General features: G+C 41.2%; 2 protein-coding genes across 8 annotated transcripts in view; one reads left to right on the forward strand and one right to left on the reverse strand.

Annotated features, from left to right (window-relative positions):
• Nucleotides 1-25,819, reverse strand: part of rg (A kinase anchor protein rugose) — a 130,601-nt gene that overhangs the window by 38,403 nt on the left and 66,379 nt on the right. The window lies entirely within an intron of this gene.
• LOC108555116 (protein mab-21) lies at nucleotides 1,382-3,512 on the forward strand. The gene has a single exon (XM_017910636.1). It carries the CDS (start codon nucleotides 1,724-1,726, stop codon nucleotides 2,819-2,821), a length of 1,098 nt encoding a protein of 365 aa, XP_017766125.1. The 5' UTR covers nucleotides 1,382-1,723; the 3' UTR covers nucleotides 2,822-3,512.

Below are 25,819 nucleotides of genomic sequence, written 5' to 3' on the forward strand. Positions count from 1 at the left end.
CAATAAAAGAACTTTTCTAAATAAAATAGTTGGAAAAGGAACGATGACATTTCTTGCAAATATAAATACAACAGTCCATTTTCAAGCAAGGGTGAAAGGATAGAAAAGGATCGCGTACAACCACCGCCAATTTGAACAACTAGGTCTGCCGTTTGTAATCGACAATCAAAGGAACCAAGTGTAAGAGGACATAAGTCGGAATTGCAGACCTCATCGACAACTTTCTCACCCGGAACAAAGCTCCCGCCATACATAAAGTTCGTATCGCGATAACGGGGTCCCGTATAATTTCTCGATTCCGTTCAATATTCGTCCGGTCACTTGGAGGATGAGGACATAAAAACCATCACGGCGTAATTATTATCTACGACATTAACACTCGTGTGCATGGGTTGACAGGATACCAGAACGACCTCGTCAAAGGCATCGCTACCGCGTCTCGTGGCCTCTATACGGCGACGAGGCGCGAGTCGTGTCCCTTATCTTAATTCTCGCCAGAAACTTCCTTCCTTATCTACCCGGCGCAATGACATTCGTTAGCCGGTGCCACTCACTCTCCTATGAGCCGATCGTTGGGGAATTTACGTTATTATTATTGGCCCGTAAAAACGGATCGCGAGGAAAGCGTTAGCCACTTAAGAACGATCGCTCGCGCGCGGCCACGCTTTACGCGCGCCGTTTCGCGCGGTTCCCCCGCGATTTACAAGCCTTAATGGTAGAGTTATCGTTGTCGTCGTTAAATGTAGATTTTATACCGAGTTTTTTTCGCCGCGTGCGTCCGGTTCCCAATAAAACGAAGTCGTATAGATAGCGACAGAGTATCATTGGAGAAGCGACGAAGGAACGCGGGACCTTGTCCAATCTGCCGAAGATCGGGAATCCGCCGGCCAGAAACGGTTAAAGATACGTCACGAGCCAAAGGTTTACAGACTGGAAGGACTCTTCGGCCTGGGTAGCGAACCGTGATTGCCGAGAGTCCTCCACCATGACGAAAATTTCGGGGTTCGGTCGAAGGGGTTGCGGAGGAATGGCCGTGGCCACGGTATCCATGGGCACGAAATAAAACGAGTTGGATCTGCATAATTCATGGGGGAAAAGGGGTTCGCGTTTGGGGTTAGCCGCCGCCGCCGCTCCGTTCGTCCTTCAGTGAGGCGTCCGTAACGTATAGGTAGAACGGGTCGCTCGGATCGATCCGGTCGGCGCAGCGCGACAGGCCACGCCTGCGCGGTTGCCGCGTCGTGCGATTGGCGGAACCGCGCGGGGCGGGGCGTGACCTGTCGGAGTGGGTCGTTCCGGGCCGTCACCGCACGCCTTCCTTGCGATTCGAAGAGCGGGTGGCGCGGAGGAGGTGAACGAAAGCGCAGTCGACTATCTGCTCCGGCACGGAGTCGCTCGTACTCCTTCTCCTTCCGCTTCTCGTTCGTGTCTCCGGCGCAGCGACCGGCGCGTCCTTAGACAACGCGACGCGCGAGATTCGTCGCTACCTCGAAGAATTGTCGGGATCATTCTCGATTTAGTTTCCCGATCGTGTAGTTCGATTTGGAACGCGGGATTAGTTGGTTAGGAGGAAGACGCGGGGGGCAGATGGAAAGGCAACGACAACGAACGTTTGGTTAAAATCGCTGAGACGGTTAGTCTATCGGGAGGTTCCGTGACAGGATGCGGTGATCGAGAGTAGCTACCGCGACAAAGAAGCCTTCGTAGGCTTCAGGCCGCCGCAACCATGCTGTTGCCGGCCGATATGCTGGCGGCCCAGTCCAAGATGGTATATCAGATCAACAAGTACTTCGGGGAACGCGTGATGACCAGGAAGAGTCAGGTGATGAAGACGATCCAGGAGGTGTGTCGCGTGGTTCAGGACGTGTTGAAGGAGGTCGAGGTACAAGAACCGAGGTTCATCTCCTCTCTGACCGACTACAACGGCCGATTCGACGGTCTGGACGTGATCTCCCCGACGGAATTCGAGATCGTGATCTACCTGAATCAAATGGGGGTCCTGAATTTCGTGGACGATGGCACATTGCCTGGATGCGCGGTATTGAAGCTCAGCGACGGTCGAAAGAGATCAATGTCCCTCTGGGTGGAGTTCATCACCGCGTCGGGTTACCTGTCAGCCCGGAAGATCCGATCGCGATTTCAGACCCTGGTGGCACAAGCCTGCGACAAGTGTGCCTACAGGGACTCTGTGAAGATGATCGCGGACACGACTGAAGTGAAGCTTCGTATCAGGGAGAGATACGTGGTACAGATCACGCCAGCCTTCAAGTGTGCCGGACTATGGCCCAGGTCGGCCTCTCACTGGCCGATCGCTCATATACCCTGGCCGCACCCGAATATCGTAGCAGAGGTGAAGACAGAAGGCTTCGACATGTTGTCGAAGGAGTGTATCGGTTTGCAAGGCAAGCAATCGGCCATGGAAGGCGATGCCTGGGCGTTATCCTTCATAGACGCGGAGAACCGTTTACTGCAGGGTGGTAGCAGGAAGCGTTGCCTGAGCATTCTGAAGACTCTCAGGGACAGACACCTCGATCTACCTGGCAACCCAGTCACCAGCTATCACATGAAGACTCTATTGTTGTACGAATGCGAGAAGCACCCTCACGAAGCGGAATGGGACGAAACGTGCATCGCGGATCGTATCAATGGGATCCTCTTGCAATTGATCTCTTGTCTACAGTGTCGCAGGTGTCCACACTATTTCCTGCCCAATTTGGATCTTTTTAAGGGCAAGTCGTCCACCGGCTTGGAAAACGCCGCCAAGCAAGTGTGGAGACTCACCAGGGAGTTACTAACCAACAGTCGCGCTTTGGAAAAGCTGTAGCTAGAAAAGCTAGAGAAGAACCCCGACGATCTATACAGCGAGCCAGCAAGCATCTCGTGCTCGAGTGAAGTCGGCCAATGAAGCAATCGTGTGTGGAACGTAAAGCTGAGATTCTTTCCACTCGGACATCCTTCCTGAGTCCCATGCAAGTTGATGAAACTCGCACATACGAGCTCCTGGGCGTCGTTAGGAGGATCTTGGTGAAGCTAGCCGGGCCATGATCAAGCGTTCGCCGAAGGATCTCGTTAAAAATCGCGCTGTGTGTGCCCCAGAGCGGGAATGATCGCGCGTGTGTGATTTTGTGGTCCACGTAGCCCGAAGACGATCGAACCAGTGCCATAAATACGCCGACGTCGAAAGTCTCTGTTACAGTTTCGAGTCGCCGACGGTAGCCTAACTTCGAATTATCAACGACACCTAGCTCATAACCGGTGTTACTCGACCTTGTTGCTAGATCTTCCGGTAGCGATCGAAATAATGTTCAACGCGTTTAAGATCCCGTCGCGTGTGCTAGAAATCTACCGTGGATCACTCGCGAATAACTTGTCACGAACGATGACCGCGTCAGAGTCACCGGTTACGGGTTATGCTTAATTTCATCCCCCTAACCGAACTGTCCCCCTCTTCCCCTAAACCCTCGTCACTATGTACATATTTGAAAGATATTTATTGAAAGTGTACACGAGATATGTGAAATACAATGCTATTTATATGGAACCATAGCCGAAGTCGTCATTATCGTTCCTCGAGGGCCAGCACACCCACTCCTCACCTACTCGAGATCTAAACGAAAATCGAACACTCGTAAACATCGTCCAGACGTATCGTTAAACGATCTCCGTGTTATGTCTGTCTGTTGAACCTCGTAAATTTCGTTTTCGCGCCTTTTCGCGCCAATGGAGAACGCGAAATAAAATTCTACCTCGTCGGATCGGCGTCAGTTTGCTGGGACCAAAATTCGCCGAGGTATTCCGGCGAGTGTGCTCTTCGTCGTGTTTAATCTTCGATTGAAGAACGATCTCTGGCCAGAGAGTTATTTCTCCAAATTCTTGAACGTAAAACAGCCAGCAGAAATTTAGAAGAAACACAAAGGTTCTAGTGAGAGAAGCTGAATTTCTAGTCCAGAGGATATTGGTTGTATGCACGAGTTGCACTTCGTCGTGTTGTTTCTAGTGTCGCTTCAGTTCCGGTTTTTCTACCGGTTTTGTTTCTCGATAAACAAATTGCATCTTATTGGAACAACGAATTCCAGTCGTTATGTACGTTTTTCGTAGTTGGAACGGTTAAATGGTCTGTCCTGTCAGAAGAGCTGTTGGATAGGCGGTTACTTCCCGGAGACACGTTGGTGGATGAGAAAGGGCTGTGATTTTCGTGTCAAGAGATAATAGTACCGTGGTATGCTGAAGACTGGGTGGAAGGAACGACTTGAGATTGGTTGCAATATTTTTAGAAAATATATCGAAGTGGAATATTCGAACTGTCCGAACTAGGTGTTTCGATTCTTGATTTTTCTTGCTATTCTATTAGGTAGTTTCTCGAAGTAATTGGAAATATTAATCCATTGCGGTCGAAGATACTTTTCTCTCTGTAGATATAACAATTCGAAGCTTCTCTCGCATTTTTCTAAACTCTAAAATAAAAGAAGAAAATCAGATGGAATTTGTTTCAATATTGTATATGCAGTTACTTATAATTTAGTTCTCATCTCATATTCCATACCTAAGCTTCGAGATATTAAAACAAGCTGTGACTGAGAGTCATCTGTGCAGTGCAAGGGGTTAATTGTATACCGATGAAGAGTGATTTTCATAGTTGAATTACAGATTCGTTCTGAGTTAAATTCGTGAAAGAAATTTTATATCAGGAAGATAGATGCCGCTAAGAAGTTCTCTGAATTATTTGGTGTTCTGGATTAATAGGCAGAAGAAACGTTTGTGTTGGATGAATAAACATGTTAAACACGTTTTCCGTTGTATTATTGAATTTAGGTGGACATTGAAAAAGGGCAGATACGAAAGAATTCAAGAAAAACGTTATTTTTCTTTAACCAAATATTTTCTATCGTACTTCTCGTATTGGAATTTGAAGTTGTGACAGTGTTGATTAGTTTCTGTGAGTAATAGCGCTTCTAAAGAATGCGAAAGTTTCCACGGTACGATATTTTTATGCGTTCGAACAGAACTGTAAACCAAATAATTTATCAAAGCTGCAGACATAAACCGACGGATTAATTACTATTAAAATCGCATTATATGTTATAATATAAAAGGAAAAATCGAAAATTCATGAAGGCTATTAATAATTAGTCGAATGTTGTAATTTATAAGAAGTTATCTAAATCTTCCGGTGACTGTTAATTACACGTTTCATATTAGCAAATTGCTATTGAAATCGTTGCATATACCAAGGAGTATTGTAATTTTGTGTAAAATTGCAAATTGAATTTTATTTATCGGTTAGTTATAATTAAAATCGCGCTGTATGTTCTGATTCGACAAGAAAGATGTCGAAGTTTGACGAGATCGAATCAACTATTAATTATCGACAAACTATTCCTGCAATCACGTAATTTATTATACTTTGGACAGAAAAAAGTCAAAGATAAGATAAAAGCACTGTAATTAAATCGAAGTTACGGGATAATTAGTTTCACGATTTTGACATATGTCGTATAATTTATCAAAAATATATCGATGAAATTATTATTAGAATTACACTGTAATTCGGTGAGAAAACATTGAAAATTTGTGGAGATAAACTAATTAAATATCAATTACTAGAAAACTAGTATTGCAATCCAGCTGTGTATTATAATTTAGCAAAAAGCATTGAAAATTTGTCGAAACGAATCAATTGACTACGAATTAACAATTAATTGCCACATGAATTATCTTGCATATTATAGTAAAGCAAAAAATACAAAAAAATAATGAAAACGCACTGTCTAATTGTGAATTATTAATCAATCATCATCAGAACTCGATAAATATTAAAGTACACCTAATTATCAACCAATTGCTACTAAAACCGCGCTATACATAATGATTTGGCGAAAACCATTGAACACTCGTGAAGATAAAAAAATTGATAACCTAATAATCATGAATGAATAAATTAAAACCAACAAAAGGATTTCCAAAACTCAGTTAAATTTCAATTATTAACCAACCGACACTAACATTAAACTCGCATCGAAGCTAAGAACCGTTTTCAAACTTCTAACCACAAATTCTGCGTTTAACATTAATATTCTGATCACTAGAATTCGCGACTATTTTTAGCATATAAATAAAACATGCAACATAATGCATATAAACATGCATAATCAATATGCCAATATTATTTCATCCGTGTTCTTTATACTTCTGCTCCCTCCATTTTCTCATTCACCGATTATTATCGTGGTAAATGCAGTGATAAAAACACATTTACTATCGGGCTGCGCAAAAAATAATCAACTTAAATGTAGAAAAACAAGCCTTTAAAGGCATCAATTATCGGCCAATTATCCTTCTACTACACCGTCGTCCATTTTCTCTCTCACGCGTCGGAATAAATTATCATTCCCACGACACTTCACGCCATTTAGCAGGAAATATAGGAACGACTGTGTAACGACATCTTAAACACAGTCTGTTGGTCGATTACCGATCACTAGATCGGCAAAAACGAGGATCTCCGGGGATCCAGAGCGCGCAAGAAGCGGACGCGCGCGTAATCGATTGGCGCAGGTGAGCCGAACGGGCGGGAAACTGGCAGCGATTCAAACAACAATCGCTAATGAACGCGTTTATATCGCGTGCGTCGAGGAAACTCGGAACGGTCCGGCGTCTTACGACGCGATTAATTTATGCATACGCGAAATCAGTTACGATAAATGATATTGCTCATCGATCGAGAAATATTCATAGCCCGATTAATGTTTCCGTCTAATGAGCGAACGCGTCTGATAAATCATGACATGCTCGCGTTATATAATTACGAGGTATTTCGAGCGAAACCAGCAAAAACGTGACCGTTTACACATTTTTTCCCTCTTTTTAGAGTTTACTCTCTCGTTCTACACGGTATTAATTCAGGCCAGTTTACGTGGATTCGGGAGTGGTTATTCGATAGCGAAAATTGAGGTTATGGCTGTAATTTGCCACGGAGATGATGCTTTTACGGCGTTTTCTCTTATGAAATGGCGAAGTTTCGGTTGTCGCGTGTTCATTTAGCGAGAGAATTGTTTCGTTCGTTTAATTTCGGCATTTTGGTTTAGACAAGAATACTTTTGACCGAACGAGAAAAGTATGAACGGAAAAATTATCATTCAGGCCTTACGATCGAAATGGTAAATTTAATTTTGAATCACGAATTTCTCTTCGTTTTAATTTTTTCAATTTTAATAGAGCGATATCTTAAATTTAATCAGCTGCTTGAGTCTAATAACTAATTACAGATCTCGAAATTTTCGACGCGTAATTCAGGAAGCTTCTTACGAAGGAGTCCAAGACTACGTTATCCTTGAAGGAGGCTAATGAAATTTTCATTCGATTTCTAGTCCGCAACAGGAAAAACGTGCTGTGTGTAAGTACATGAATTAAACAAGTTTACACTAATGTCTGCCATAACTACGTCCACGAAACATGATTCTCCGAGATTAAATATATCTTTAGAAATAAGTTAATTAATGTTATTCCTGAGTGACTGCGTCTGTATCAGGAATTTTTCTGATAAATAAATATCACATTAAGTTTTCGAATCTGATACCAACTACATATAGCATAGTCTCTCCTAATCATTTCCTTCCTAATGCGCTTTTATAAAAATTTAAAGTACTTAATATTAAAATCATGTAAATAAAAATTATCTTTAATTTAATGCTTCCACTAATTGCAGAAATAAAATAATTTGAACTGGTGTTAAAAATGGATTCGTTACTTCGTACTAAAATTCCAATCCTCTCGAAAAGAAAATATATCTCAATCGTTGCTTCTGACTAAAATTCCAATTTTGCAAAGAAAAAAAGAAATATATTTATTTAAAAAGACATTGAAACCATAAGCTTCTCAGGTAAATAAATTTTCAAAAAAAATTCGCATGTCTTCAGTTCTTAGTCCCACGTGATATATCTAATCTCGAGATCGATCGATAAACGAATAAGACGTGATTATTCAAAAAAATAAGCAAACCGGAATTATTTTCTAAAGGATCAAGAGAAAAAGAAGAGGAAGAGGAATAAGAAGAAATCACGTGTATCATTTTGGTTAAAAAGGAGGAGGAACGAAGCACGCGACGGTACCAACGTGCTCCTTGGCCGAATTTACAATTTCGTAGCGTGAATACTATCGTGGTCGCGTTCGTGGATTAAATATTAAGCAGTCATGCGTGCGACAAATTACCACGGTGAATAAATTTGCATATTTATCTGGTTATTACCGCGACTTTCAGCAGAAGGAAAACAAAAGTCGAGTGGCGAGTCCGGGCAAGAGACCTCGTCTGGACGTAGAAGAAATGACACGAGTATTTTGTATGGTGTAAATTTTAATGATTCTTATTAATATTTCGAATGTAATGAGTTTCAATTAACGAAACCATCGACACTTTTACGGTCAATAATTTCTACATTTTCTTGAAATTGAAGGCTAATTAAAAGAGAGGAAGTCTGAAGTTAATTGCTTAAGCGTTTCGATAGTAGCGGAATGGTCCGTATGAATTTGTTTCGGTGATAAATATATTTGTTGCTTTATATATGTAGATTGTAAATTTCTATTATTTAATTTAAATCATATTGGAAATTTATATTATTGCACTCGTGTAGTATTAAAAATTGAATTTTGCGATGTTGGTGAGATATAAATAATTATGAAAATGGTACTTGTGAATTGTTTAATTAGTTTCAGTGCGGAATTTTTCGTTGCTTTACGTATAAATGAAAATCGAATTTCTAAATTCAATATGAATTTTAAATATTTTAAATACTTGAAAAGAATACTTGGTGCTCTGAATGAAGAAGTATTATGTAGTGCAATGGTTACGTTTTAACACACTTCATATAATTGTTTAATTTATCCTTTGTGTTCAGCCTTTTAATACTCTTCTGCAACAAGATTTTCTTTTTAATAATATAGATTAATAGTGATATAGTTTTGAATATATAACAATTCCTTAATCTATGAATGCAATGGATCTAAACGTCCTCACATCCGAAAGATGCTACAAATATTATCATAAATAAATATTTTTAATGCACAAACAGAAAAATAACTAAATCTTTTCTTCATCTCAATCAATTGTTCCCTACGGAAATAAATCTTTTTCTAATTTCATGTTATTGTAATTTCTAATTTCTGCCACTTTCCTATAATTTTTATCATTCTCATAAATTCTAATCTCCTTAAACCCCCAAATCTGTATCTTCCAATTTTACAAAATTATACAATTTTACAAAATTTCGAAAATTAAATCGATTACGAGTAAAGAATTCTTCTCCTCTCTAACCGAAGAAGATTTATCTTTCGAACTCGTGTGCTGGTGCCAAAACTGTTTACAGTTGTCAAATGAAGCACAGTCAGAACACAAGCAAAATTATTTTAGTCTTTGAAATTCGAAATATCTAACATTCGCTTTGTCGAGAGAGTACAGGCGTGATTAAGCAATACTTCATGTAAGTCGATTCTTTGAGTAGAATGATTTATAGCATATTGGAACTGGGAATGTTCAAATTACCAAAGATAAATCAAGTTTGGAACTACCGAATCAAGATTTATGCTTGTGCTACTGGTATTTATCAAACGGAAAAAGAATATTTCATTAAGGAAAAGTGAATAATAATTGATCCGAGTGGGATACAGTGATCACTCTCTAATTAAATTTATCCTAACTCGCCAAGCTAGTCGCAGTACCTGCCTAACGAAGACATTCAATGCACACTTTTCCCGGTTTCATTATCACCGCGCAATAGCGAATGCTAATATATTTTTATGAGCATTGGTATCAAGTAAAAGCAACGAGTTTATTATTCCTACATATTCCTACCTTTCTGAGCCTTACGTCTAACTCCAATTTAACCTAAAATACCTAAATATATAAATTCCCAAAAGAATCTTTGGAACACCGTGTTTCTCTCCTCCGGAGTGGATTTCTCGCAAGAAATAAAATCGCGTTATGAAATTCAACTGGACCAGGTGAGAAGGAAGAGAAAATATGGCCGCTAGGTTGTCGAAATTACTAAAGTGGCGGAAACCGCGGAGGAGCGACTTGCGGAAAGAACGAGCTGCGAGGAGACTCAGAGACGGTATGCTAATGAGACCAGCAGATTTTCTCGTTTTTGGCGCGACGTTCTTGCGAACCCTGTAACAGATCCTTAGCATCGAACCGCCTCTCACGATCCACGATGGGCGATCTCGAGATCGATCTTGGACCCCCGTGAAAACGCCGGTCCAGGATCCGTGGAAACGGGTTTCTTGATTGGCGGTATCGATCCTCAAAGATAACCGGAGAGAAACCGAGGCAAGGCATACGATATTCCTCGGATAAATGTCTGCTTCTTTTCTTCGTGAAACGTTCTCGAGTCATCCTCTTCGAGACTCCTCGCTGAATCTCGAGAATTCACGAGGAAAAAGAGGATTACTGGTAGATTTAACGTACGGAGGGTTGAAGAAATGTTGGTACTGTGTGTATGTCATGGTTTCATGTGAGCATTTTCTGTCGAAGTTGGAAAGTAGGATGGAAAAGATCTGGCTGATTGCGAGGAAGACAGTTAATTTTCCACTCGATTTTATGCCAGTTTTCTTTGTTTTTATGTGGAGCTAGATTGAACGTGGTTCAATCTATTTTGAAGACTGATCAATCTATTTGGATATTACTGTTGATTATAAAGTTATTAACACTGTTATCTCGGGACATAGGAGAGTAACTCGTAGGTGCCAGTCAAGTCTGATCTCGCTTCTATACTGATATTTTCTATTTTCATGTAAATGCAAATTAAACGTTGTTCAATCTGTTCGGAAGACTGATCAATTTGCTTGGCTATTAGCAACTCATGCCTGACTTTTTGATGTTATTTTGTTCCTGCAGATTTATCTGATGATATAATAGAGGAACAGGTGTCAATAAACGTGCTAGTGATTTGACAGTCAATTTTCATCCTAATATTTCCTGTTTTCATATAAATCTAGTTGGCTGAAATGGGTTGGTAATTATGAAAGTGGTCCCATCTTTTAGTAGTAAGTTATTTATTATCTGGCAATCTGCTTATATATATCTCCCATTTATCCAGTATTTCCAGGCAAGGTAAAAAGAGAAGACGTTTTATTAACACCCTGATACTTGGAAGTCCCGTGTCAGTCTCTTCAAGTATTATTTTGCATGCCCGTTATTGGGCTAGTCCAATTTATCATCCTGTCGTTCGATTGTCAGCGAGCAACCTGTTCGCCTGCTGGTAGTCACACCTGAATGAAAAACTGCGATGACAATGCACACTGCCACTTCTTCGTCTCGAGAGCGAAGGAAAATGCAGTAGTGGAAGATTAAGGATAAGTAACGTGATAATAGGAGAAGATTCCGAGATCTGAAATCTTCAGATAGAAATCAGCCAATTACACGTATGATTATTTCATGCTACCAATCAGCAATTTAATAATAGCCGAGCTTATCCTAGATCCTTGATCATAATAGATCTCAAACACCTGAGAATATATATATACTACGGCTGGGAAGTTGACTAGTAGGACAACATGAAAGCAAGAGGAGTACTCTGTTCACCCCACCTAACTGAATCTTCGCTGCCCTACTTCTAATATCTTCGCCGTATACACTGTCATAGTAATAAGACAAATTACGTCATCACATTTTTTATCTTATGTTAATGGTTAACACTCCGAGTCTACATCTGTACCAATGCTCTGTGTCGTTCCGATGTATCCTGTTCGATTTGACTATCAAGCAATGCTATCTGGCCAATGACCTTTGTTCGTGGCAGGGAAGATGGAACTATTACACTATGATCAATAGATCTGTATTCCTTTTAAACGACTACTTTCAACTTTTGCAAAATAGACGTGACTTTTAAGCCAATGACGAAAGTTACTGATTGCGTTAAAAATGATGGTCTTCTTACATTATGAACTAGAGCTGGATTGGTTCCACTGGCAGGTGTTGTAGTGAGAACAGCGACCAATTAGTTCTGAATCCTTCTAACAGACTTCATTTGCAAAGAAGACACATAAATGAAAGCCCATGAGGCCTGTGTCATTATTATGACAGAGAAGATAAGTCTATTAGACTGACCAATTAATTTTGAATACTTCAAAATGGCATCGTCTAAAGTCTGCAAAGTAAACACGCAAAGAAAATCTGCGATACATGTAACTATTCACAATTATTACCAATTATAACAACAACGGTAATTTCTATGCTGGAGAGTATCTTCTGTGAACCAACTTATTAACGACAATCGGTCACCAGTTGAAGGAAAGGAGAATATACTTATCACTGCAAAGATTATGTACACAATTACCCATTTATTCACCCCGAATCGAAATTCTCATGAAGCACAAACCCTATGAACCACAACTTCACATCTTCCCAGAGTCAACAAACCGCAGAAAAAGTCGCACGGAGAACAGCTCTCGAAAGGAAACGACTACCCAGGAAATACCTCTCCGCAGTGCCTGCAAAGACGACAAAAACAAATGGCGAAAAAAGAAAGTAAAAGAGAGAAAAAAGAAACGAAACACAGAAAAGACACAAAGAAGAAGCAGAGCACAGGGGATCGCAGAGAGCACGAGAAGAAGAGCGTAGGCAGAGAGGCCGCGATGGTCCCCTGTTTCTTGGGTCCCCTCGGCTGCCGGGACCTCCGCCGCTATAAAACGCTCAGATAAAGCCGCGATGTTTATATGCGTGGATCGCAGCGAGAGGAGTGCCGTGTAGAAGGAAAGATATACCTGCCCAGCGCGGCCGCCGACCAAATAATAAGACAAAAGCCGGGGGTGGACGGCGACGGTGGAACGGGTAGGGGGCGCTGGACTCGCGCGGCATCGGGGACCAACCGACGGGAGAAGGACGAGGGAGGGGAGAAGACCCCAGAAGGCCGCGCGACGGCGTGGTGGGGAGCGCGGCCAGATGAAAATCCGGTGGTGGGGGTAGTATCGAAGACGGCAGATAGGTCGAGGGGCGACGGGACGCGCAGAAAAGGAGGAAACCGGACAGGAATGTACGGATGAATGCGCCGCGTTGCACGGGCCGCTTGAGCGCTTATCTTACGAGGCCCCGGCTCTCATTAAACTCCTCTCTCCGCGTGGCTTCATCGGCGGCTTCGATCGATCGCACGGACCCTGGCTATCTTGCGTGTGCCCGCCGATTCTTCAGCATGCGCGCTGACGCTCCTTGACGAGCGTGTGTGGGCGTGTGACGAAGATCGAGAAGGCTGATTCCTTGTGCGACATCTCTCTGTTTCGTCGTCCTTAGTTTCGTGAATCGTTAATGAGTTAGGTTGTGCTCGACTCTGGACGAACTCTAAGGCTGGTTTGAAGAATTTCTCAGAGGACAGGGTCTGAAAGTCTCTTCAGACACTCATTTTAATGGTCGCGAGTTTTGAAATACGGTTCCTAGATACTATTCTGTAAACTTCAGTATGAATCGGTGGAAGTGGATAAATAAAGTGACAAAATAGGAGTTTGTAGTATTCCATACTATGGAAAACTAACCTAATATAGATCTAGAGCGTAACAGGTTATGTGGTATATAAGTAAGGCTTTAGTAAAACTCAGAAACACAAGAAAATTCTTTATAGCACTTATGCTACAAAGTTCGAAGATACTTACTTCGCTATATTTACTTCGAGAACCTCTAAAATAAATTGCTCACGGGGTAACTATTAATCCAAAAGTTTTACTCAAAAGCTCTACCACTTTATTTACGAGATACAAATTTATATATTTATACATATTATGCTATACTTATTTTTCCTATATTTAGTTCGAAAAGCCTTTCAAGGAACTACAAAAGATCAGAAGATACTATTGAAAAAGTCACTAAATCTATTTGCTCTATATTCATGTTTATTGGATCCACGTGATATTGCATTGTGCTACTGTAAAATGCGTTTATACCGTATATGAGTTCAGCTGCATTTCTGTCCACCATATTTCCTACGTAAAGACCGGCGCGGACACAGAAATCGGCCCTAAATTCAGTCGCAGCCTCGAACATATCTCGATCGATGAAAGTCGGATTCCACGGAAGACGATCCCCAGGATACTTCTCGGGTCTGTGGCATAATTATTTCAACGGGGCCCGTCCATTCGTTTCATTGTCCGACATGTCGCGTCCTCGACATCCCCGAGTTTTATTGGCGGTCCCCGTAGACGCGGTCGCTCGGCCGAACACACCCCCCACCCCTTTTCGGCCCCGTCGGGCAAAGAGGAGAAAACGAGAGGAGACAAGGGCCTTACCTACCGATCGGTAACGCGATACCCCACGAACGATTCCTTTTTTCTCCTGTGATGCACGCGCGTAAGACCGAGCAGCGACACGCTGAGACCGCTCGAGCCTTGGAGCCTCTCGGCGAAACGAGATTATAAAAATAACGCGGGTGTCCCCGCTCGCGCGCACCCCCGTGCCGGGTCGCGGCTTCAAATCATGTCGAAAACAGGGGGAAAATATAGGCTTTGAAATTCGAAACTTTTTTAGAGTGCACATTTCAAAGGGGAATGTAAGTACCGATGGGGAGGGTGTGGGGTCGCAGACGAATCGGATTGTACAAGTCTCACACGTGTGTTAATAAATTTCTCCTAATTTCGTGGCAAGTTTGTTGTTTGTTGAAAGATTGTATACCATTGCAAATTTGGATACTGTTGCGGTTAAACTGGTACATTATTTTGTATTCTTGGGTTCCGAATTTGTATTTCTATTGTTTCATATCGCTCTTATGCCAGCTTTTGTATCAAGAAGTTAAACTGGTATATTATTTTGCGTTCCTGCGTTTTGAGTTTGTATTTGTAGTGTTTTATGTTGTCCTTTTGTAAACTTTTGTATAGTGCGGTTGAGCTGGAACATCATTTTGTGTTTTTGCATTCTAAGTTTATATGTATACCGTTTTATATTGTTGATTTGCAAATTATTGTTGTGTGCTGTTATATTGCAAGTTTGTATATAACTGTATACTGTACTAAGGTGTTATAAGTTTGTACATATATTGTTGAGTATTGATATATTCTAAATATTCATCTCGTATGTTGTACATCAATATATGTATATTTATACATCAGTATATATTGTTCTGCTGTTAATTTGTACATGGCTAAACATTGTAGTGCTGTAAATCTGTAGAATTTTATATACCATTACCTCTACAGCAAGTTTGAATATATATTGTAGCATATGGTTGCATTGAAAGTCTGTACATCGTGTATGCATACATTCTAATTGCTTCCAGTGTTATATTTTAATGTTTCATTTCAACATTTCATAATGTAACGTATGCTGTTATATTACTTAACAATATTGTTGCATATCTGTATGCTCGAAGTTCCTTCACTATTGTGTATTCAATATCTGCCCATTAGTTGTAGATAATATAAACAGCACGTGACCTGTTAACTACATGCAGTTTTCATTTTATCTCACGCTGAAGATTCTCGTTCTTTGAACAACCTTTAGCTTCAATGATATAAAGAAATTAGCATTTTCTGAAGTCAAAGCCAGTCATAAATCAAACTTACATATGCAACATGTGTCCTTTAAGCTGAAAGAAAAAAATTTCACTTCACTTCGCGACAAGGCACTTTGATTCTCTAATTCTGACAAACGCTTACTCCCATCTAACAAATTCTACAATAGCAAATTATATTTAACAAATATTACTTCTGGATAAAAACTGTCTTATCAAAATATTCGTCTACAATAATTAAAAATTCTACTGACTAATACCAAAGACCAAGTCTACGTGACCTAGCAGATAATTCACTCGGTATAACATTTATTCCGACGTGTCAAATCTAATTTCTTCACGGTCAATGGCCGACTTGAGACTTATAATAAAATTAAATGTCTTTTCTGATTCACAAAACCGTATCCTACTTTACTTTATAACAGTTTGAGATCCCAATAGCCTGCAGTAATGTAAAATCTCGATATCCAAATGAGTCGAGAGACACTTCCGTTCAGAGATTCGAAACTTGATCCAACGTTTATGTCGTCAAGATAACCTATCGCGCAAAATTGTAGCTAAAATTCACCAATGACTGAGAAGTCAACCCTGAGTCAAACGGATAACCCCTCTAAAGCATAACGTACACCTTCGCTATTATATAAAACTGCATATATATCCGAACCAAACACGAATAAAGCGCATTTGGCACAGTTCAATTCCATAGTGTTATACTTCCGTGAGATCAATCGTCATTCTACTATCCGTAACTATACTTAGTTATCCGCGTTAATGCCAATCACCGCATCTCTACTCGAGAGTTGGCCGAATACCGTTTCCTTAGAGTCACCGCGGTAATTGTCCCGTGACAAATTCAACGTGTAAAATTGTATTTCTCTCCTTTCGTGAAAATTCATTTTTCTGTCCGTAGGCTGTAATTAAACGTATTAGCGGTATATCGATTGCATGCTAATCGAAATGAAATGTTTCTGGCTTACTCGGCAGCTTGATCCAGAAGTCAAGTAGACAGGATTTATGCAGTTACTTGTGCAGTACTCTGGTTTTGCTCCAATTCATCATAAAAAGCCAGCGCGTAAACCGATTAATAGCGGGAGATAGAGATGACATTTTCATGTCGCCTAATTAATAAAGTGGAAAATAACATCGACTGCAATTCCGTATGATAATTCTATGATACATTTAATGAGGAACGATGTCTCGAAAATGGAAGAATAGTCTTATGCAACCGCGACTATTTCTGTAAAGCAATTGTCTATACGCAAGGTAGCTGATTTGTTATTAAAATTTTGAAAAATCTTGAAGTTCGAAGTTATAAATAATGTATGCATGTTGCAAAAAGCGTTTGGTTATATAACAATGGGAAAGAAATAGGAAAAAATAAGAAAAAGCCTTTGGCACTCAGACACGTTTTTCAGTTTTCCCGTTCGATTAAGGAAATCGACTAGAAAGACATATCGCGTAAATTATATTTATCAATTTTTGTATTTTCTAAATGTTCTGGAAAGTTACATACTGTATATGTGTAATTAAGTATATTATTCTACGTTACCATTAAATGACAATGAGGAACTATAATAAATTAGAACTATGTGTCTCATAGCCAAATAAAATTCTGATTCCGGAGGATTGAAGAGAATCTTACGTGGGTGAATGGAATTATAATGGTTATAGTATACTTTAGGAAAAATATAAAAGTACGCAGTATATTTTCAGAATATTTCCGTATACAAATTATTCTGAAGTAATTAAAATAGGAATGATTATCTTCAACTATGAATATGCATAGCACGGTTATCTATACCAGTTAACGTATTTGCACGTACATGTAAGCTGGAGATAACGAGACCTAAGTGGTTGAAGTCGATACCACTGGAGAACCACCTATGGCATTAGATCTGAGGTCAGTTTAAGGGAATCGGGGACACGGTAGCGGTGCGAAGCTGGTTTTGATAAAACTGGAATTTCGAAATGAAGTAAACGTGGTCGAAACTCTTACTACTTTCCTTTAAAGGTAGTTCAGTGATAAAAATATCGCTGGAAAACCGTAGATTAAACGAGATTCCTTGCTACCTGTTTTAACACCAGGCCTAACAAGATTGATGGAACTAGGTCGAATCAGCACTGACGAGTTAACTAGAAATTATGACGATTACACCGAAAGGTGAAACTTTAAAATTTAAATAAGAAGGGAAATTGACAAAATACAAAATATTTTTTAAAAATCACAGTCAGAAGAGCAATCCACACTTCTTCAGATTTGTAATATCCAATATTAATTCTCATTAACACTGAACATACCACGATCAGTCAAAATGACTGATAGATGAAAAAAGGGAAGAAGGAGAAAGAGAAAAAAAATTAAGTATACTGGATAATAATAATAACTGGGTAAGTCAATAAAAAGTATACTGACAGACAAATCACGTAGACAAGTGACCAAAGCGATGCTAATGAATGTGGAATTTCAAGTTAAAAGTATAAAAATAATTAAGCCGTGATAAGTAATTACCTATAAAACAATTACAAAATCACAAATGAGATGAAAGACATCCTGACGTAAGAACAGATCCCTATTTCTCTCTATCAAATTGTACTATCTATTACACAAAAATTCCAATTAAATGAATTAATTTCTCCCCTCTGAAGGGTATGAACGATCGATATCTTGATCGAGCTAAGAGAAATCACCAAGAACTCCCAACGAAGTAGGAAACCGCCTCTCAAGTGTTCCTTGGTCACATGTGCGTCCAGGCCAATACGCTACCCAGCCTGCTACTCGAGACCACTTACCAGCCACATTATCCTACGAAGCGACGCAGCTTTATGAGCAAAACCACTTAGTGTATCGGTGTAAGGGGTTGGGGTCATCGCATGCGTATGAAACATTGATGAGGCCGGGGTGACACGTCGCTTGGACTAGTGAAAATACCGTGTCACGCGAAATCCAGCAGATCGACCATCGTGTCTCCCTGATCGAACAAAAAGCCCCGGTAGCAGCATCAAGAGCGACCTTCCTTGAGAGATCATTGTCACGCGAGGTCTTGCCCAGCGACATCAACGATCTCCTGTCTCGCGTTTTTCCCTCTATTTCTCTACTTGGCAAACGGTCACCACGGGGGAGAGGATCAAGAAGATCTTGTAGATCCAGGTTCACGCTATCGCGACTGTCTGGTACCTAGCTTATTCGAGGTGCTAAGACATGTCAGTCGTCGAGATGGGTAGACAAAGAGAGCACCTTTGATACTCGCAAAGTACATACTTTTAGCTTGTTCAAAGTATGTGCTGATAGAATAAGTAAAGTTAGGTCTACACTCTTTTTATCTTATAATAACGACTAAGGGTGATTTTACGTCTACTTTATCTACCGAGACTCGATGTAGGTCCTTACTTCTTCTCTACTTTCTGTCACTTGATCGCTAGAATCACACTGTTCTGCAATTTCGAAAGGTGTGCTTTAGCATTAAGAACGAGACTTATTAGATCTCTGTCAGTTTGAAGAGACTTCTTCCTAGTTCTGCAGGAAGGATGCAACACTTTTGTTCAATATCGAAACTCCATGGGACCAATCTCTGTGATAGTGATAGAAAATATCCTTTCGATAGAACCTCGTGATCCTTTCAGTCAATAAGCCCCATGTTTCAATCTTTATGACAGTGTCAGGAAATTGCGATTGTATAATTCTATTAAACCGTGACAAATTAAACTTGTATCCCCCTTCCCCCAAAAGGCTGCTCCTGGCTATGCACCGTTATGATACCTCGACACACGATATTTCCCATAAGAAATAAAAATTCGCGAGCTATATCTTCACGAGTACATTAGACAAGATTGTCCTATTACTCCTGGCCCAATCGGGCCCCAGAGTTCCTTTCACTACCCATCCTCTCACCTCTGCCCAAGAATCTATCCTGTGCACCTAAGTCACCTATATCAACGAGACAAGCAAATGGAACATACTCAATAAGATAACGCAATTGACCAAGTAATCTCTCGTTTATGAAGTACGCGAACGAGTCGTTAAGGCAGCGGTGAACGATCGCGTCGCGATGCCTCCGCGGCGATTCGAGTGCTCCTCCAACGGCCTAACAGATCCATTCGACCACGATTATATATACCAAGAACACAAAGTAGCGACAATTAATGATCTCTTTTCGATAACCACCGGCGAACGAATCCCCGTGCTTAGCCACGACTTATCTGCACTGCTCGGAAAGTAACTCCCGAACGCTCTCCGACGATCTGCTGCGAGATAACCAGAGGAGCCAAGAATCCTCGCAGGCCTCCTCTCGTGTTTTTTGCCACACACCGGCGAAATCAACTGGCGACTTTTTAATATGAGAAACGAGAAGCGTGAGGGAGAAGGAGATAGAGAAGAGGCTGGTTTTACGGCGAAGATAACGACTCTCGGAGTGGGTGAGAAAAGTGTCACGGGCATCCGGTGATCTGGCTAATGTTCCCCGGGGCTAGCTCTGGCGCTGAGCAGCCGGCGCCCTTTGTTCTTGCCGCGGCTAAACACCGTCTCCCGCCAAGATGCGCCGTTACTCCTACGCGCCGACTGCGAGACGTATTAGACCGAATGCGTTGAAAACGCGCCCCGATAAATCAGACCGCCGATCTTCCGGCTCTCGCCGAAAGGAGGCGACCTAACTGCCACCTAACTGCCACCCCTCAATCGACGTAACGCGACCGCGGGCTTTTAAGTGACGGAAGTCTGGCTTTTATGTATTCATGTGATACCAAGAAAAAGGACAAGTGAAAATGGGAGTGTATCTTTGGCTTAGACATGAATCCAACGAGGACTAGCATTTGAATGCTTGTGCTCTGGTAAGTTGAACAGATTCTGTCATTTTTCTGTCGAATTGATGGAACTAGTAGGTTAGTTGATACAATATGATACATTGATCTAGGATTTCCTATCGGTTTGGAATACTGGTGTGTATTGAAGAACAAAGGATGCTTCTTAGTATTGATTAACCTAATACTTATGATTCGTCGTAAAAAAATCTTTTAAATAATTGTGGTCAATTGTGGTCAACGATAATTTTCAACATTTGCGGCTATCCAAATGTGTGGAATATTCACACTCTGTAGAATGGGAGTTTTGAGCGCACCATCGCATTCTCATAAAGAAATTATTATTAAGATAGCGTGATTGGTGAAAAAAGTTTGCTGGATGAAAAATATTGGGGTCGATTGAATAATTTAGTGGAAGAGGAGGTAATACTGATATCGCAAGAGCTTCTTTTACGACGAGAAACACTCCTGGTTATTAAAGTTTAGTGTCACGTGGCCGCGATACTTTTTGGACGCCATCTTGAGAGGAAGCTGGCTCGCGGGAGTTATATATCACGGTGGCGGATTTCGAGAATTGATATAAATGGTGGTGGTCCTGGCGGCTGTTCGATCGATGAATACGATGGTCTAAACGACATGCTAATAATTTTGGGGTGAATAGGAAAATTTCTTAAAAGCCTTGAATTAGTAATTTCACTGTTTATCTTGTACTTGTTTGCAACTTTTCATTTAATATCCATATGGAATCATTTACATAATAGAATTTATACTGCAAATATAAAACTAATCAAAGACCAAATATACAAATTGGAAAATTAAAAAGTGAAGATGCTAATTAACTTAATAATGAAATTAGTATAAAAAAAATTTGGTTTGTATTTTTTGGTATGTAAGGATGCTTGAAATATTCATTATTTACCTTTATAAGACATAATTAATTATAAAAAATTCTTACAGCCTATATGACATCGAGGAATTATTCTGCACATATACACACAATTTTCGTACCTTACATGGAAAGGGGTTGGTAAATTGAATCATCATCCTAGCGAAAACCTCTGTAACGTCGTTACCAGAGAAAGGGGTAAAGGACGAGCTAAGTGCTGTCCAAATATAATTTGTCACCGATGAGAGAAACAAAGGCGATTTCCTACAGTTCTCCATCTTTTTTATTATAAATAAAACCTATTAATTTCCAGAATTATGCTTCTTACGTTTCAAAAATTTAATTTCCTTGTCATTCTTATCTATAACCAACCTATTCAAATTATACCATAAATTATAAACCAAGCATTCGACAGAAAAACAGAGTAGCTACGCCGATCGACGAACTCTAACCTTAAAATATTTCTCAACTATTTTATTGTAATATTTTATTCAAAAAGTAATTTCCTATTACCCAAGAGCAGCTATTTAAGAATAGCAATATAGTAGAATGATATTAGACGTAGAAAATTCGATTAGTTCCGATGACGATAGAACCTAACCTCAAAATACTAATTATTTTATCTAAAAATCACGACTTTTATCATGTCACAACTAACACTACAACAACAACAAAAGAAAAAGGGAACACTACACATCAACATCGACCAATTTCTAAAAACAGCGCCACTATGACAAATCCTAACCTTAAAACATTGATTAATTTATGATATCTTCCATCAAAACGAATAATAAATACTTATCACCCCAAAATTATCTACAAACGACTGTCATTACCCTGGAAAAACATCGCACGACATAGTCGCGTTTCACGAACACATTCTCAATACTAAATCGGTCGAGTCCGGTCGAAAATTCGATTAGTTCCGGAGGCGGCGCTAGTTGCGTCCGAGGAGCGCGGAGATTTATGTGGCAAAAGTGCGAGTGCCATGGGCGGGGGTGTCGCGTGGCAAGCGGCAATAAGGGAAAATCGGTAGTCATCCAGCTTTTCCCTTGGGAGAGCACGGGATGAGGTTGTGGGAACAGTGACGGAAGGAGGACAGCGAGAAACAACGTTACGAGCATCGCTCTATTTCTGGCCTTCCTCGAGGAACAAGAGGGGCGGAGGGCCATCAGGATTGATGCGTCCTTTTGCTTGAATTATTACCCGAGTCCTACCGTTCCCAACCTCCTTTTTTCCCCTGCTATCCACTCTCCTCCGACTTCCACGCGGATTCTTCGCTGCTCCTGCTTTCGCTTCTCCATTCCAGCGATACGTCCACCTCGGCAAACCCCAAAGTCGCACTCGATCTTCCTTAATTCCCGCGAAACGCCGTCTATATTGGCTATTTACGCTCGTAACTTCGCGGTCGCGATCGTAGAGCTCAGTTCGTTCAACTGATTCTTATTAGCGGACTCGGTCGGCGAAACGACCGACAGCTTTCACGTAGTCTAATTTCGCTTTTGATTCTCCGTCTCCGGGGTAAACAATGTGATTTACTTACCGACTCGCCGTCTGAACTACCGACCTGGCTCGCATTCGTGGCAAATTGTTGCAAGAAACCGAGTTTGTGCCGATTACTCACCTGAAATCAAAATAAGAACAAAGGGATTAGGCTTGTGTGAAGAGTGTCTTCGCGACGGAGAACGAATTGAGAACGGGATGGTAGAACGCTTTGCGAGCGTACTCGATGATTGAAAAGGCTGTTAAATTGTCGTTAGTGATACGGAGAGAGCGTTTAATGCTGTCGCTCGAATTGTTTGTTGCGATTGCCGGTTTATAAACGTGCCAGTAATTACAAAAGTGATATAAATCCTGCGTTTTTCTTTGTGCTAGGGGGTACCTCGCGTGTTGGGAAACGTTTGGCGATGTGACGACTGAACTCTTCAATATTTCCAGCGTTTTTAAAATGTGACTCTATGCTGTTGGATAATGTAGATTTATGGAATGTAAGAAGAATAATGAATTTTACTTGTTGCACATTCTTTTGTTTGTTTTCAGACTACCTGTAAGAGATCGCAAGCAACCCCTATGGTTTTTTCCAATTACATGATGTGTCTTTTACACATTTTTATGACGAATTCCTTTTTTAGTGTATTATTTGAGTACATTAATGACATAGTTAATTAAAAGGAATGGAAACAAATTTATTTTCATTAGAACCATCAAGTGATTTTCTACATGGTCTTATTTTTATTCCAGAATGATCTCAAGTAAGACCAAACACTATTCTTTCTGAAACTCGAATACTCTTCAAACTTCAATCAAAGGCAAACCTAAAACCCCAAACGATTTTAAACTAGGAGAAATATGAGAGACTCGGAAAATAAAGAATGATTCACCCTAAACATGAATATTAGATCAAATTAAACTCGGCAAACTACTCCCAAACAAAGCCAAACGTTCTGAGCCAAAATGTTCTGAGAAAATCCAAAACGAAGTACAACCTACCATAATTCAAACATATTCTTCGTATCAGAACCCTCAAACATGCTCAAACAAATCCAAACATCATCAGCTTTTGCCAAAATCCAAAATCAAATACAACTGCTACCCAATTCAAACATATTCTTCGTATCAGAACCGCCAAAACATTCTCAATCACACCCAAACAATAAAAGTTTCTCCCAAAATCAGATACCAAACACAATCCTACGTCAATTCAGACCTGTCCTCGTAACAGAACCTCGAAACATCCTCAAACAAACCCAAACATCAGAAACTTCTCATAAAACTCAAAACCAAACACGACCCTACCTCGATCCAGACATATCCTTCACACCATAACCTCTCAAACATCCTCAAACGGACCCAAACACGGCCAACCAGCCGGCCCACGGGGTCCAAACACCCGCAGCGAATCGTATCGGTAATACCCCGCGATTACGTTAATGCAAGTAAATGCATTTCCGTGTCGCATTATCGAATTCGTGTCGCGTATCGGTTCGCATTAATAACTTACTCCTTGCCATTTTTCCTCTCGTTCGTGGGATTCGTTCGACTCGCGTCGTCGCGTTATCTCATCGATTTCGCCGTGGTAAACCGGTAAAAATAAACTTTATGGCCGCGACAACGGTGACAAGCTGAGCGTAAAGACACAGAGCGCGGGACAGAGACAGAGATGAAGAAAAAGAGGGCGAAGCAAGGTATTCGTTCCCCGTCGCGGCACGACGGGAGCGACGTGAATGCTAAATAGATCGTAGCGCGGTCGCCGTACGTCTAAAGTGTCCGGTTTATGGACGTTCCCCGGGAAAAATAGCAGTCACGGTGCAGCGGCGAGGTGACCGGTAGTCGCTCACGCGCGAAATGACGTTAACAAGTTGATCCCCCGGCGTAATAACTTACTACGTTTTAGGCATTCGATTTTTCAACGGTTCCAGCCCTCAGCGTTGGATTGTCTCTCGCGTTTCGTGCCGGCCTTTCACTTCGCCAGCCACCGTGCTTTATAGCCCCGCGTCCCTTTTCATTTCACTCTCCTTCTGGTCGCGCGGCCAGACCTAACTCCGCGTGATTCCCGTTCTTCTTAGCGTCTAAAATGCTGACTCGCACGGAACCCCTTGGTGTAGCTCGCGCGACGTTTTGTCCGTGTGTCGGATCAATTGCGGGACGGAGAAAACGATTTCGAATAATATCCTGTTGTCACGAATTCTCACGGCAGGCCGAGTTCGCTCCGTCGCCGACGTGGCGCTGCGGCGGGAGTAGATGGCGCTAGCGTCGCGGCATCAATGGCGGAGACGAGGTTAACTCTTCGCGGTCCTATATCAAGCTCGACAGTCTGTTTCAATTCGAATGCGTGGATAGACTTCTCAATCCACTCTTTCGTAATTACTACGACTTTGAAAGGGCCAAAACCATCTTTATAATCCCAAATAATATATTAGTGTAACAACGTTTCTCTCAAATTTCATTCCCTTTTTAACTTCGGTGTTTCATTTCACCCCATTTTAACGTATTACAACCACTATAGAATATTCTAAATTGTACACCGGAAACTGTTAAACAATTTTGAAAATTGCAAACAACATACAGGCGACCCCACCAAAATCGAGTTTCAATATTATATCGCCGCGGAGGTTGGGTCCTCAGCTTGTCAGCGGAGAAGTTCGCGAAGCTCAGGGGTCCTAGGTGGAAAGAGGTGAAAAAGGGGATATTTTTCGCCGGTATCTCGTACGCACATCGACGAGCTGCCAACAATTAATCCAGACGGACAACAGCGTGGAACGGGACCGTAACCCTACACCGTAGAGGACCCCCCTAAGTTCGAGCTTAAAGACGAAGCGGCAAGAAAGGGGTGGCGGGGAGAGAAAGAGAGACTAGGTTCTAATCTCGTATCATATTTCGTGTTATTCAAATGCCAACAATGCCATTAAAGGATTTCTCTGGTAATCCCTTGGCCGCAGTTGGCGAGAGAACCCGATGGTGCACGATGGCGAAAACACCAAGAGACACAAAGAGTCCTCGTTCCTGTACACAAGGACAGGAACGGATGCAAACAGCCTGGGACAATACCTCTGGGTCTATCTGCGCTTTCTATTCTTTCCGATCAGCTACCGCCTGCCATCGTTCCTGCCTTCTCTCTCTCTCTCTCTCTCTCTCTCTCTCTCTCTCTCTCTCTCTCTCTCTT

Source organism: Eufriesea mexicana, unplaced genomic scaffold (assembly GCF_001483705.2).
Source record: "Eufriesea mexicana isolate 0111107269 unplaced genomic scaffold, ASM148370v2 scaffold76, whole genome shotgun sequence".
Classification (NCBI taxonomy): Eukaryota; Metazoa; Arthropoda; class Insecta; order Hymenoptera; family Apidae; genus Eufriesea; species Eufriesea mexicana.

Excerpts from the sequence above, each read along its gene's own strand:
- LOC108555116 (XM_017910636.1), top strand. The coding sequence starts at position 1,724 with ATGCTGTTGCCGGCCGATATGCTGGCGGCCCAGTCCAAGATGGTATAT.